Below are 14941 nucleotides of genomic sequence, written 5' to 3' on the forward strand. Positions count from 1 at the left end.
AAATCTGAACCCATGTGTGAGATGTAAAAAAACCTGGATGAAATAACATCTGCCTGTACAGCCTTCTGTAAATTATTTTGTTATTCTAAGTCACCACTTTAAAGCCAATACAGAGACTTCTGGCATTAGCACACATTCAGCTTCAGGGGACTTTTTGATTACTGATGTAACCATGTACCAGACTGCTACATTTGGTTTATACAGAATGAAAATGGATTTGTCTCTAATGGTCTGCTAATCCATTTATGTAATAACCTGGATAGTTTTAGTATGTTTAAAAAATTGATTTAAAGGAAAAAAACCACAAGGCCAACAACAACTGCCAAACATACACACCAGGAAACTAGACCAAGCACCAGCTGCAGTAGTAAGAAAAGGAATTAGGAGGAGGAAATATGAATCAAGATACATTTGAAAATATGAAAGTGAAGGAAGTTAAACTGATAAAAATCTTAAGCAAAGATCTTGAACAAATCTGGTGCAAAAGCAGAGAGGAAAAACTTAGCCATGACTCTTACAAAAAGCAGGGAAGCAAGACATAGTAGAACTGAGTAACTGAGGTAGAAAACCAAGAAACAGCAAGTTGTCACATCTGCTGTCAGAACATACATCAAATGGACAAAGACCTACAGCAGTTTGCTTGCAAGAAAGAAATTTAAACAAAGATAGGAATGAAATAATTAGCATTATTGCAGAAAGGACAAATCAGAAAACAGAGTTTGGGCTATGCCATGATGTATTTTGGCTCATAGTGAAGCATGGAGGATTTTGAAAGAAGTGATGATGGTCACAGGCAATGGACTTAAGGCTCTGTATAAAGTGTACTGCTGCATGCCGGTGAGAGGATGAGGAAGCTGGGGTGAAAGTATAGGGCTTCAGAAAGCTCCTCTTTCAATGACACAAAAGGAGCACTAAGACATCCCCACTTACACAAAATCTGAAGTCATGAAAACAAAGTCTCCACATCTTGTTGCTCTCATATCCTTTGTGGTAACACACCTGAATATCTGCCTTTTAGGTTTCATCTTCTCCCTCCAAATGAGGGTAAGAAATAACTTAGCTATTTGTCAGGCTTACATTCACAGCCAAACTTGAATGGCAATTTCAGACAATGATCAGACACTTGGTCAAACTCCTGCAGTACAGTGATGAAACATGGACTTGGGTATATCTTCTTCCTTCACATCACTGAGATGCAAGCCAAAGTTTCAACTCAACTGGTATTTGCTGCTGAATGACTGTTGCCTTTTGGGAACGGAAAACTTATGAGGTGGCTGAATTTTTAAATTGGGAAGTTACTGTGAAAGTGACCACACAACTCCCTTTTACTTTGAAGCAGTTAAAATTTCCCCCAGTGTTATTTTGCTAATGAGGGACTGATGACTTGTCCCACCAGCAATGCAATAAATTCTAAACACATATTAGTGAAAAGCCAATGACTGAAATGGCTAAAATAATGTTTATCTATGATATTTAGCTATTATTTCTAAATTATGCTATACAACTCCCATTAGTGTGAATTTAACTAATTACACATTTTCTGTTAAGAAAAAAATTGAATAGTATCTGTTCCACCTAGTTACAATGCAGCTTCTTCATGAGTCACTGGAAGAGTGACCCAAGAAAAAGGAACTGGTGCTTGTCTCTGGTTGGACGAGACAAAAGATATTTTCCAAATAATTCAGCCTATTTTCCCAATAATTACTATTATAGCAACCGCTGACTGTCAAGAATCCCAGACATAAAGAAGAACTTCATACCCTTCTCACAACTACTAACAGAATGACCCCTGAGCTCAAAGACATACAGCTGTGTTCCATATGATGGGCACACAGCAAGCTCAGAAAACTCTGCTTTGGTCCATGACAACACAGAAGCAGTTTGAAACCTTATGGTCTGCAACTTAAAAGGTTTTTAAATGCCAGAGAGAAGCCAGACTGTGGATACTGGTATTTTCAAGTTACAGACAAAATTATGTGACGTTGTTTGAGTAATTCATGAAATAAATTCTCATAGCCCTAATAACACCAATACAAAAAGTTAGCACTTTTGCCTACCTGAAATGTAATACTGAATGTTGAACAAGTTGTAGTATGAAGACATTTCAGCATTTGTTAGACCACATATGCCAAACAATACTTTCTTTTTGTGAAACAAACCCTTCCACTGAACACTGCTTGAAAAGAAAAAAAAAAAAAAAAAAGATACTCCCACTAAATTCTTTACAGATTACAAAGGTGTAAATAAAACTCCACTGTACCTACAACTAGTATTGGATAAGGCTTTGTGCTACTTACATCAGAACAGTCCTCCTGTGTGCAATGTGGTCCTGAAAAAACTGATGAATTTAAATGTATTACACTTATCTCACAATGTATTTAAGGATTTGTCCTCACTGAGCAATCCATACCACAGTATTTCTGCACTTCAATCACTGATGTAAAAAATCAACTTACCCTATGTTTTTCCTTTACTTTCTTCCTGTATTCTTCTTTGTCAAATTTGTCTTCTTGCCGCAGTATCTCCTTGGCTTTTTCTAAGTTGATACCACTGGCATCATCTTCCTCATCTTCTTTTGCCAAACTGGATTTTTGCACAGGTGGCCACTGCTGCACTAACTGAATTAGACACGTCAACAAGAAAAATACTGGTAAGAATAATTTTTTCCACATCAAACTTCTGATGCCCTAAATATTCCAATATATTATTTTTAGGCCATTTCCTATAGAAACAAATTAACAAAACCTCTGGACAACAGAAATTCAGATACATTATTTAACACCACATTCAGTCACAAATGAGTATCTGAAAATAGTATCTCCTGTTAAATTACTGTTTAATAGATTCACTTGAACTTCATCTCCTATTTTTTTCCTTGCTGAATGGAACCAATAATTTCTAGTCATTTTGGGAGAAAAAATCATATTTACTTTGAAGAAATGGCTCTCCAAAATATACCAGGAGAACAAAACATAAGTAAATCTAAACAAGTACCTTTCAAGTAAACAATCAATATTCCAACATATTTTGACAAAAATTAGATAAGCCTTTATCACAGAGTACACAAAATGCCACACCTGCAGGTTTATGTTTTGGGGGAAACAAAACCAGACATGGAGGCTTGTTTTGATTATTATACTAGAACTGTATGGGAAATTTTTGATGATTCATGCTGATGAAATGTTTGACGGACAACACGCTGAACACACCCAGCTTCCCTTAAATACCTGAAACTGTAAAGTAAGACAAAGACTACACATTCATCAAAAAATATCCCCATCAATCTTACGACCTAATAGCTTATACCTTGTAGTATGAAACCACACCATTGTGGGGCAGTCTTTGCAAAATCATTCTTGCTTATGGACTGATAGAGTAGTAACTCTTAAAGAAACCACATGGGAGAAAATGTAGAATGCCTGTCAGTACAAATGCAAAACCAATGCACAGAAGGTGTTATTCACCAGGTACGAGCAAACCCAACCTACTGTTTCCACTTTTAACGCCTGTCAGTACAAATGCAAAACCAAGCACATATAGGGCTTCCTAATGCACAGAGGGTGTTATTCACCAGGTACTAGCAAACCCAACCTACTGTTTCCACTTTTGTAAAACAGAGTTTGTATAGTTGCATTTTCTAGAAAGATACATTTCTTAAAGGACTTCCATTTTATCAAAGAGAAGCACGTGGAATAGAACAGAAAAATTTCAAAGCAGTTTTACACAGGTCAGACAAAAAAAAGCAGAACAACATCCACAGATGCAAAATTTGTGTTTCCTTAAATAAGTCACCCCTTCTCTTTTGTGCTGCTTTTTAAACTATAATCTTTGTGGTATTTTTTTTTCCATCCTTACTTCTTTTTGCATCATGGCATAGATACATAAACCATTTGCATATGAATTTTAAGATCAGACAACAGCTTCTGAATATCTAAAACATCTGAAATTATAACTTTCAGTCAATGTGGCAGCCTCTAAAACCTTCTGCATTTTGTCTAATGTCAATAATTATGTATATGGCTCTATTCCCACCATCTGAAACATAAAATCCTTTATTTTCTGTTGGTCATGAAAGCAAATTATATACTTGTAAAGGTGACCTCTCTTTCAGTTTATGCCTTACTGAAATTATTCTACAGTAAAAAGGCACCTACTATTTTCTTAATGCTAGAAATGGAAAAAATACACAGCATCTGAAGCTGTGAAATCCAATGTTAGGCAAGTTTATGGAGCATGGATACTTGCTAGAGAGGTTATCGCCACAGTGAAACCCTAGAGTGACTGGCATCCTCGATAGCTCTTTCGGTATAAAATCAATACATTTTTCCAGTGTCTATTAAAAGATCCAATTACATAACTGTCAAATTTCAATGCACAGATACATCACCATCAGTAGGCCAAAATTTGGTACCTCCTTGGCTTTCCTAACAGAACTTTTAATCTAGAAAGAGTGAATGCTGGAAAGAAAACCAAAGACTTCTTTTAATTCCAGTACATTAACTCAAGACTTGGGGGAGCTTTGGCAAATAGCTACAGGAAAATTATTTTACATTTCTGTAAGGAAAAAATAGGCTCTTGATCTCACCTGAAATTGAAGATAATAGGCAGAAAAGAGATACAGTTCTGTACATCCACTTACAGCTCTCGTACAAGTACTTTACACATAACAAGATGAAAAGAGGTCAGGGCGCAACATTCCTCTTTTTCCCAATGGAACTGAATTCTAAATGGAAGCTGAACACTTTTGCAAAATTTAAGCCATATACAAAAATGACACACTTTTGAAAAGCCCATCTTTTTATACAGATATAAAGCGCATTTTAGACTTTATAGAAAATACAAATTCAGTTCCCAGCAAAATACAGTTATTTTTAATTATCTTACCTCTCCATCTTCAGTAAAGACTATTTTTGTGTTAACTTTAAATTTCTTCTTCAAAATTTTTTTGGCTTCTTGGGTTTTAGTTGTTTTTTTCTTCAGCTTTGATTTTGATGCAGTCTGTATAAAATAAAATGAGATTTCTTATGTTTTTTTCCTAGTAACAGAGCATATGCTTTGAACTTTCTTAAAAGTAATTAGATGTACTAAAACATAATTCCTAAAACACATGAGCAAGATTAATTTCCAGTAAAAATTAGCTAACAGACCTTTCCATAAAAGTGTTTTAAACAGGCTGTATCATCAGAAACTCATTTACTCTGATAAAAAAAAATCAGGATAACTTATATCCTGCCAGCACCAGGACATGTGACTCATTCAAATCTCACTAACCTTTCTGGGGCGAGGACACTAGATTCAGCAGCTTATGCAGCTAGCAAGCCTCATCAGACAAGATATAGAGTATAACTGACTGAAGCCATTAGCTACAACTGATCAGATACCACTTTCATCTCACTTGTCATCACGTTCTCCCCCCAGGCACCACAGCACACCAGTCTCACTTTTTTCCTGTGTCAGTTAAGGCCACAAGTGACCATGGAAGAACATTCCTATTTTCATAACTTTTGGCCCTTGCAGACTCATCAGGTTGCAGAACATCAGTGTCAGGAGAGGTTTACCAAACTTAGCATTAAATAACATTTAAAATCACAAAAGTTAGTAGCCATCATAGGAGGAAGTTTTAGTGAAACAAAGGGGTGAAGACACCAAAGAAAGAAATGAATGAGTCCACAGAGATTGTGAAATCCACAGATGGCCTGCATAGGTTTCACAGAGGCACCAATCTGTTGGCAACGTCATGGAACTAAAGAATGTGCAGATTCCCAAGCTCCAGCCCTTCTTCCAAGAACAAAGGCAATGCATGTTCAGGCATCTACCAGGACACAATACACATAGAGGACATTTTAAGCAATAACTGCCATTGCAGAAAGTATTTTATAGCAAAAGATATTCCACAGGAATACATGGAGACTCCAAAGAAGACAACCCACAATTCATCATCCTGTAAAGACTATAATCTTTCCACTACTCAGGAAAAAGTGCCTGAAATGCAGTCACTAAACTGCCTAAACTTCTAATAAATAACAGAAAGCAGTCAAAGGAAATAGAGATAAAACGAAAAAACTCAACTTCTTTTTCTCACTTTCATTTTTTTAATTTTGGTCATTTTAATCAGTTTCATGTGCTATACCAAATCCACTACAAAAGAAAGCAAAAAAATTAACTCAGAATGTCACTGTCATTATGGTCAGCACACTAATGCACTGAAATAAGAACTATAAAAAAGAAAATTACAGTCCTCCCAACAGCAAAAATGGCTTGTGACAGCTACTGTGCTATCAAGTAATGACCACATCTACTATAGAAAATAGTAACTGTAGCAGCACTTACGTCCTCAGTATTGTCAAAAGACTTCTGTTGCACTGTGCAGCTACTACTAGTTAGGTACACATAGAACAGCTCAGAAAGCTGTGCTACTCCCTCACTACCTAACTCACAAACACAAACTGTTTGAGAATATGCATAAGCATAAACCCCTCACTTCAAAATATGGGCCCCTTAGTAGAACAACAGGAATTGCCCCGAGGAAGATTTTACAAAGAGATGTACTTTAAGGTGGTGGAACAGTGCTGCTCATTACTACATCATTTTCGTACACCAATTGCTTTTGGACTTCTTTATATAGCAATCTTCTAATTTCTGCACTGTCAGTGTTATTGGCACCAGCATAGTATGCTAATATAAAGAAAGGATGACTCTAAGTTTCAAATTGGTACATTAGTATTTTGCACATTATATTTAACTGTGCATTTCAGCTGTTCACATTTCTTGATTTTAAAAAGGTTTTTGTAGCTAAGGAGCACAAATATCCAATGAGCTGTCCTTGCATTCACATACAGGCAACACTTGCAGCTGCACTTTGTTCCTCATCCTGTCTCTGTGTGAGCCTGATGCTGCAAAGTAGCATGATAAAAAATGGGATAGGACAAAATTTCTAAACAAAGAGTAGGAACAAATGGAGGAAGAAACAAATGGGAAGCTAAATGCCCTTGCTAAAAAGTATAGTGCAAAATCAGTGTGTGCATTTGGCAGATTTATAATATGCAACATTCTAGAAAGATAAGGGACTAGAAATTTAAAAAACCTACAGAAAAGAGCATTAGGATAAAACACCACACACTCCCTAGACAATTAAAATGTGGCTTTTATTAGGACACTCTCACTGCTTCACTAAACTGAGCACACTTCCAAGACAATGGCTATCAAGGCCCATTCAGCTTCAGACACCATCTCCTGACTGACTGTCACAGTTTAAGACCAAATGGGCTCAGATATCGAAACATTTTCATCACAGATGTAGGCACAATTTTCCAAACTACATTACTACAGTGTTCAGCAGAAGTAGTGCAGCACAGGAGAGACCTTGGGTGGGTTAGGGCAGTGGTTCCTGACACAGTGCCCCAGCCCCAAGGGGGAAGCTACGTAGTCCAGGATGATCCAGGCAGGTCAGTCATGAAGTGTATAGAGGCTTGGGGCTACCATGGAGTCCCATAAAATAGTTCTTTACTGGGGACCTCTCTCACATTGTTCTGGAGTCCCTACGTAGTCCCAAAGTCTTTCTCTTCTGTCATCTACCTCTCTCCCTTGATATGTCTCCAGTAATGTCTTTCAGAGCATCTGTTCCCCACATCCCAAGTTCCTCTTGTTCTACCTCCTGCCCCAGTGGGCATAAAATCTAGTTCTTGGAAGCACAGAAAAATCAAACATTTTGATTCTGATTCAGAAAGAATACAGCTAACATGTAAGTTCTTTTCTATTTTTCTCAAGAAGCAGCAGGCTTTTGTTTTCTGGCTTAAAAACATCTGATATTCTTAAGCTGAATCACTGAGGAAAGGCTTTCTAAATTAAGATATTGGTGAGTTTAAGACACAAGATTTACTCTTTTTCAATTATGGGGTTTTTTTTCTGAATAGACAGCGCATCAGAAACATGAAGGTCAGTAAGTTCTGCTATTCTAACATGGAATAATTTTTCTCATTAATACAATTTTTAACTCACTAGATAAACTTGAATATGTAATTCTCAGTAACTTCAGGATCAAAGCACTTACAGTTTCTTACCATAACCAAGACAAAACACATTTGCTTCGACCTTTGGAGTGTTACAAATCATCAGTGTAAAGTTTCCTTGTTTCAGACTATAATTTCCTTTTTAATTTCAATTCAGCACGCTTCTGAAGGCAAGCACAGTATATTCACTACAGAAGTTGTCTGAAGACAGCACTACATTACTGTGGCAGGTTAAAATATCAGTAGAAAACAAAAAGTTATAATCAGTTTTCCCATCACATTAGCTAAAACAGGCATTACTGCATTTCTAGAGGGTTTGTGGGCTTTTTATTCTCCCCGCTGCTTATACCTTATAATTCCTACCAAAAATAGTGCTATACCTGGAAGCATTTTCCAGTCTCTCCTAACATTGTTATATTACTTTATTGAGAATTCAACGGCAACTGCCTCTGAGAAACAAAAATCGATGTGGGACTCAATTTCACATACTTGTTTCGTACTTCTTCAAGAAACCACCCACAACAGGAACAAGTACTTGGAAGCATATCTGCACTACCACCAAGCACATCAACCCCCTTACCCAGTTCAGACTCGGATGTCATCCCCTACAGAAGAAAAAGGCTTACAGATTGAAGCTACCAAACCTTAGACAAGGAGAAGGGCTGTCTTCTTCTCGTGTCATGGAGAGCTTAGAGAAGGTTTTCATCTGGCAGGCACCACAGAACTTTCAGAATACTAACTATCCTCCAATCATTAATCTAAAGCAGCCTAACCATAAAGCATTACCTCTCAACCAGATAAACTTCCCAAACTCAGACTACAAGGCTTTGACTACCTACAATGGAGATATGTTTGGAGAAGGTGAGTTTTCACTTCTCCTGACAAATACCTAACCACAGAAGCAGCAGTGAGATACTAACTTCACCCCTTACACAGAGTTATTAAAAGATAAGGTGGAAAAACATCAAGAGAAGCAAAACAGCCAGACTTGAAAGTCCTGTCCATATGACTTCAAGTACCTACAAAAGTCTAAACGCCAAAAAGCTTCCTCTTGGTAACAGAGGGTTAGGCAACCATCTATACTCTTGTTGAGTATAAAGTATAGGCAGAAATCCTACGATGTGGGATGACCACAAGGCGATGCAAGAATGCTGTTTTTCTGCATGCTCTGCATGCTCTAGGTGGTATCTATTTTAATTTCCAGTTCACTTCTCTGCAATGACAGATATTCCTACCCTGCTGACTGCTCACAAGTCACGGTCTGCTTTGCATTGTTGTGAACATCAGAACCAGCCAAAACCACTGAGAAGCAGCAGGGCAAAGCTGCTTCCACAAATAACTCCCCTGACCTTTCCTAGGAAAACAAGCTTCTTTTGTTAGCATGTGTTGTTGTTCTACTTTATGTAATAAAAGTGAGAACAATTTTACTCTGATGAAGTATTCTGCTTTTACTTTTGAATTAAATGTTAAAAATTAGGAAGCTTAAATTCACAGATGCTACACAAACATTTGCACAGCATGTATATACATCACCAAGGACAGCTTTTACCATGTCAGCTGTGAAGATATGGAAATAGGCAGGTTGGTACTCAAAAGACAAAACCAGCACTCCTTGCATGTTCCATTCACTTCTCTATGAACTTTTAAACCACATTAGTTGAGTATCAAGATCAACATGATCTTCAATTTTTCAGCAGTTGCTTAAATTAAAAGGGCAGGTTGATGGGGTTCTTGCTGCTTTGGGGTGTTTTTTTCTTCAGGGTGTGGGTGTTTGTGTTATTACTTTTGCTTTTCTCAACTAGCATCATGCAAGATTTCAAGCAAGATACTGAAAAAGCACAATGCTGAAATTATTGGTTGGTAGTTCTTTACACAATATTACAGTTTGAAGAGGGAAATTCTAGACAGCTAAATTACTTGTTATATCTATTAATTATTCTCTTTCTAAACCTATTGAAATAATGTTGATTTTAAAAGAAACCAGTAACAGTTTTGAAGATAAGGAAAAATCTAGGTTGGTATTCAAAAGGAAAACAGCACTCTCAGAAGAATATAGAAGAGTATAGGTATGAATCCTTTCAAAATCACAGCAACAGGGAAAAAAAGGTAAATAATAAAAGCTTCTAATAACCATTATTCAATATTGCTAACCACATGTTGTGATTTAACCCCAGTCAGCAAAAAAAGCATCTTGCAGTCGCCCACTCACTCCCTCCACATCAGGATGGGGGAGACAATCAAAGGCATAAAAGTGAGAAAACTCCTGGGTTGCGATAAAGGCAGTGTAGTAGGTAAAGCAAAAGCTGTGCATGCAAGCAAAGCAAACCAAGGAATTCATTCACCACTTCCCTGGGCAGCTGAGCTATCCCCAGGAAAGCAGGGCTCCACCAACAGTGATTCGGGGAGACGAATGCCATCACGCCGAATGTAGTCCCTTCCTTCTCCTTCCCCTACCTTTGTAAGATGAGCATGATGCCATATGGTCTGGATCATCCCTTTGGTCAACTGGAGTCAGCTTACCTGGCCATCTCCCCTCCCAACTCCTTGCACACTCCCAGTTTCCTCACTGGTGGAGCAGGGTGAGAAGCAGAAAAGGCCTTGACTCTATGCAAGCCCTGCTCAGCAGTAACTGAAACACCCCCGTATTATCCACAGTTCCCAGCACAAATCTGAAACGCAGCCCCATACTTGCTACTATGAGGAAAATTAATTCTATCCAGTCAAAACCAGCACACCACATCATGGAGAAAGACCACAAGCCCAGCAGCTCACTACACTACCACTCCCATTTAAACTGCCTTTCAGATCAAAGAAAGAGCCACACATACAAGAAATCTGAGCAAAGACAGAACTGTATAATGGCAACTACATGCTGGGATGATAGTTTTGATTAGTGTTAGGCCAGAAGATTAATGAAACTCAGACTCAGATATAGAGTTTTGTGTTTGGGTGCAGGAGTTTGGTTAGAGAAGATGTCTTTATGAACAATATACTACTAATCACTATAAACCAGATTAAATTAAGCCATGAAAGTTGAAAAGAACTAAACTTAAGACTAAAATTTAGTATTTAACGCAAAATACTAGATTTAAAAAAACTTGCCAACTTGCTAAAACAACTGGAATTTTGTGCAATATAGTTACATGATGCGCTTGGCTCTGTATTTAGACAGGAATGTGCTACAAGTGCCTGTATTTTAAAAAAGGCATTTATTTAGGAGACTGTTTTCACTTGTATATAGAGTATGACAAGAGAAAAAAGGAGGAAGAGGCACTACTAAATGGGTCCCCATCCAGTATTTATCTCTAACCAGAGACAAGAATCAAGCTTAAGTACAGAAATCTTTATTAAAGAGTTCTTCAGTGATAAATCTCATTCCCAGTTTTAACTGACACCACACAGCAGCGTTTCTCTAGAATACTTGAAAAACACTGAAAACAACAAAAATAATTTCCTACTGAATTATTACGACTTTTTCAATGAATGAATGCATATTCCATGTGATACCTGACTGTTCATTTCAGTAGCTGCTATCAAAACTTAAAACTGGGAGTCTTGGCAAAGGGTAAATGGATATAGAGGTTGAAGTTTCTCTAGCAAGTCAGCAAAAAATAGCAAATAATAAGAAAAATACGTTGATATAGCAACATTTACAGTAAATTATTGAACTTATTCTATCAATTACAACTTAAAACTCACAACCATCTAAACAATGGTAAAGACACCAGTATTTTCAACAAACTATCTTTGCAGGACATTGGGGGTTCCATCAGCAGCTCTACACTTCCAACCATGAACTTAGTTCAAGGAAAGTATTTTCTTATCCCACACACCCCCATACCTCCCCATTCATTTCGAGATGTTTACTTCTCCTTTACCTGCTTCCTCCTGTTTCTTTACAGGTACTGTAGAAATGCCTGGCTTTCATTTTCTATATTGAATAATAGAATGTTAAAGTTTTACCCTGCTATGAAGTCCCAGAATACCAGAAGGAACCATGAATGAGCAGCACTGCCCAATCAATTTTTCATGCCTTTTTTCTTCCCTATCTTTCCCTTTCCCTCTGCTTGCTTTCTTTTTATTTTTTTATATATGTATTTCTGAGTCCTTCACAGAACAGGCAGATTTTAAACAATGCTTTAGTGAAGGGCCAAGCTGCCCCAGCTCACAAAACAAACATCTGATTCACAAATTATAGATTATGAAATTGTACACAACACTACCTGTATACACCAACAAACAGTTTTTGCCATTCATCTGCAAAACCACTGCAGCTCATTTTCCAAATTTTAAAGATTATACAATAAATAAAACCCCTTATGTTTACTATTATAAGACCTAATATGATCAAAGCCACTACTTAAGAAATTTGTGAGTTACAGTAATCAGATCACACCTCACTCTGAAAAATGTCTCCATTTAATGCACTGGAACACAGAACTTCAGTACAGCTATTGCATTGGCCTGAAAATCTCCACTATCTGTGAGCAAAAGCAGCAACAGCATCCCTTTCTAAAGCATTAGGCCTTTAACAACACAAGACCATGACTTCTCATGCAGTTTATTTAAATGAAAGGTGTAATAGAGAATAGTGAACTATTCAAATCTTTCTAGGCAAAAAGTACATTAAGCTACAGTCGAGTATGCCTGACTAAATGAAGATAAAGGTATTCCAGAACACTGTAATTCAAACCCAAAGACATTTAAATAGATTTTATTTCTTCTTGGGGTCAGGGTTGGTAGAAAAATATATTTCAAAAGAAGCATGTATGAACCAAGATATCCTAATAATTCAGACTGCCTCAGACTGTAGATATAAAAAGTATACAATAACAGTTAATAACACTAGTGACTGTAGTGCCAGATGACGACAGATGCTTTTATTCCACTCCCCCCTGCCACTGCAAGGTAGGCACCATTACAATAAAATCTTCCTTTGGTCAAATCCAACAGAAATACACAGTAACTGTCATATTCTCCAGCACTTCTACAGCCAAGAGAAGTAGATGAACTGCTTGCAGCTATCCTAAATACATCTTAGTAAATGAACCAGTGCTCTTCATGCAGCATCAATTAACAAGCAAAACCCATTATTTTGTTGACTGCTATTTATCCTCCCTATTCCAGAGCTTATGGTTTTGTGAGCAAGAAAAGACCAGCATGAAGATGCTAATTCCAGCAAAACTTGGCAAATTAGAAGAGCATGAACATGTCTTTGACATTGACCCAAATTACCAATTACTTCAAACCTAGCCATCTTTTGTCTGTCGCTTCCAAAATAAAAACCAAAATCACACCAAACTACACCCAAGCCAAACCCCAAGGAGTAGAGGAGCTAGGAAAAGCTGCACCTCCTTTGCACCTTTTGTTATATTATAGAACTCCAACAATGAGGATGTTGAGATCTTTTCTCTGTTTTCAGAAGGTAAAAGATTCTGATTATCCACCCCCCACTAATATTCCACATGAAACAAACAAGGCCCACACTCAAAATGGGAGTGAGGGGAGATGAGTAGAAAGGGGACAGGAAGGGAGAGTTGCACTTCCCTTAAAAATGAAACGAACTCTTGAGTCCTTCAGGTGTGCTGAGAACATGCTATGTTCTGGACCTTGTAATTTTTCAGTCTTCAGAACCACCAGAATTGCTCCTTCTCTCACAGGCTGCACTTAATATCTTAGTGCAACACAGTTACATTGAAATATTCAGAGATATGTAATCACTGGATGATACAGTCAGAAGGCAATGCTGAGCTGACATTTAATGCAGTGATTAATTTGGGACTTTTTAAAATAAAGACCACTGTGTTTAATGTGACTGTATTTTTGAGTAGCTAGGACACAGTTATTTCAAGGGGAAAAAAAAATATTTTAAGACTTTTCTGCATAATCATTAAGGCTGCCAAGGCTTAAATAAATGTCATAACATCATTAAAATTATGGCTTAAAAATACTCTGCAGAAGAATATTAGATCAAAAGGTGAGATGAGAGGACCACACTTTCACGCTGTTTTTCTTTAAGGTTGAATATATTTTGCCATGTGTGAGCAGCATGACCTTCCCTTTCCCAGTCAAAAGACACAGGCCTAGCCCCAGGAACACAGCGGCAGCCAAGGCTGGAGCTTCTCAAAACATTTTACTCACTACATTCTCCTGATCTGCCACCACAATGTAACAAAAAATTACTTTGCAAAGAAAAGTACACTTAACTCCTCTCTCCCTTCTCCTGCCCAAGCTAAAGCCACAACCTATGTCCATTCAATTGCCACCCCACAATGATATTCTCCACAGGCTGTGACTGCAAATAGTAAAGACTGCAGGTTTGGGTGTTTTTTCAATACATCTGATTTTTGTTCATTTGAGCAGTGTATAAACATATATCCACAGTAAATTAGTGTGATAGCCATCACTGTTTTTAAGAGCATTTTATTTCCTCTTCAGATTGACACAGATGACACATTCTCTTCCCTTCCCCTACAGAGGCCACTGAAGGCAACATTCCTCTCTGCACACCTGCCTCCATCTGGGCACAGCACTCCTTTGGGGAGAAATAAGAGGTAACACTAGTTGGCAGTCAGAGGGATGATCTTTGAGATGAGGACTGTTTGAATTTACATCCCAAACAGGGAGTACAGAGCCCACCTGCACCAGGGTCTGCTCCACAATCCCACACAACCACTGAACGGGAGGGTCCAGCTGGGATAAAGGCAGCAACACCGCACGTGTGAGGAAAACACCACGGAATAGGAGAAATAAAGGGGAAGTCAGTCAACTGAGGGAGTTGCTCAATGCTGGCAAGACCAAGAAACCCAAGAACAATATAGTCAGTTTCTCTTTCAGTCTGACCTCAACAGGACACAAAGCAGAAAAGTAAGTTTTAGAGGTATGATGAATTATAAAAATGGAATGGAAATTGGAGTAAGAAATATAGCACA

General features: G+C 37.7%; 1 protein-coding gene across 1 annotated transcript in view; it reads right to left on the reverse strand.

Moving 5' to 3' along the window:
- The window catches only part of LOC103806929 (probable ATP-dependent RNA helicase DDX10), a gene marked incomplete at its 5' end in the record, with an annotated part of 119423 nt that overhangs the window by 64913 nt on the left and 39569 nt on the right, over positions 1 to 14941 (reverse strand). The window contains 2 exons of the mRNA XM_009079640.1: positions 2457 to 2618; positions 4885 to 4998. Of these exons, the coding sequence (XP_009077888.1) occupies positions 2457 to 2618; positions 4885 to 4998 (276 nt within the window). The remainder of the gene's footprint in view (positions 1 to 2456; positions 2619 to 4884; positions 4999 to 14941) is intronic.

The sequence above is a fragment of the Acanthisitta chloris genome, unplaced genomic scaffold (assembly GCF_000695815.1).
Source record: "Acanthisitta chloris isolate BGI_N310 unplaced genomic scaffold, ASM69581v1 scaffold2368, whole genome shotgun sequence".
Lineage (NCBI taxonomy): Eukaryota > Metazoa > Chordata > Aves > Passeriformes > Acanthisittidae > Acanthisitta > Acanthisitta chloris.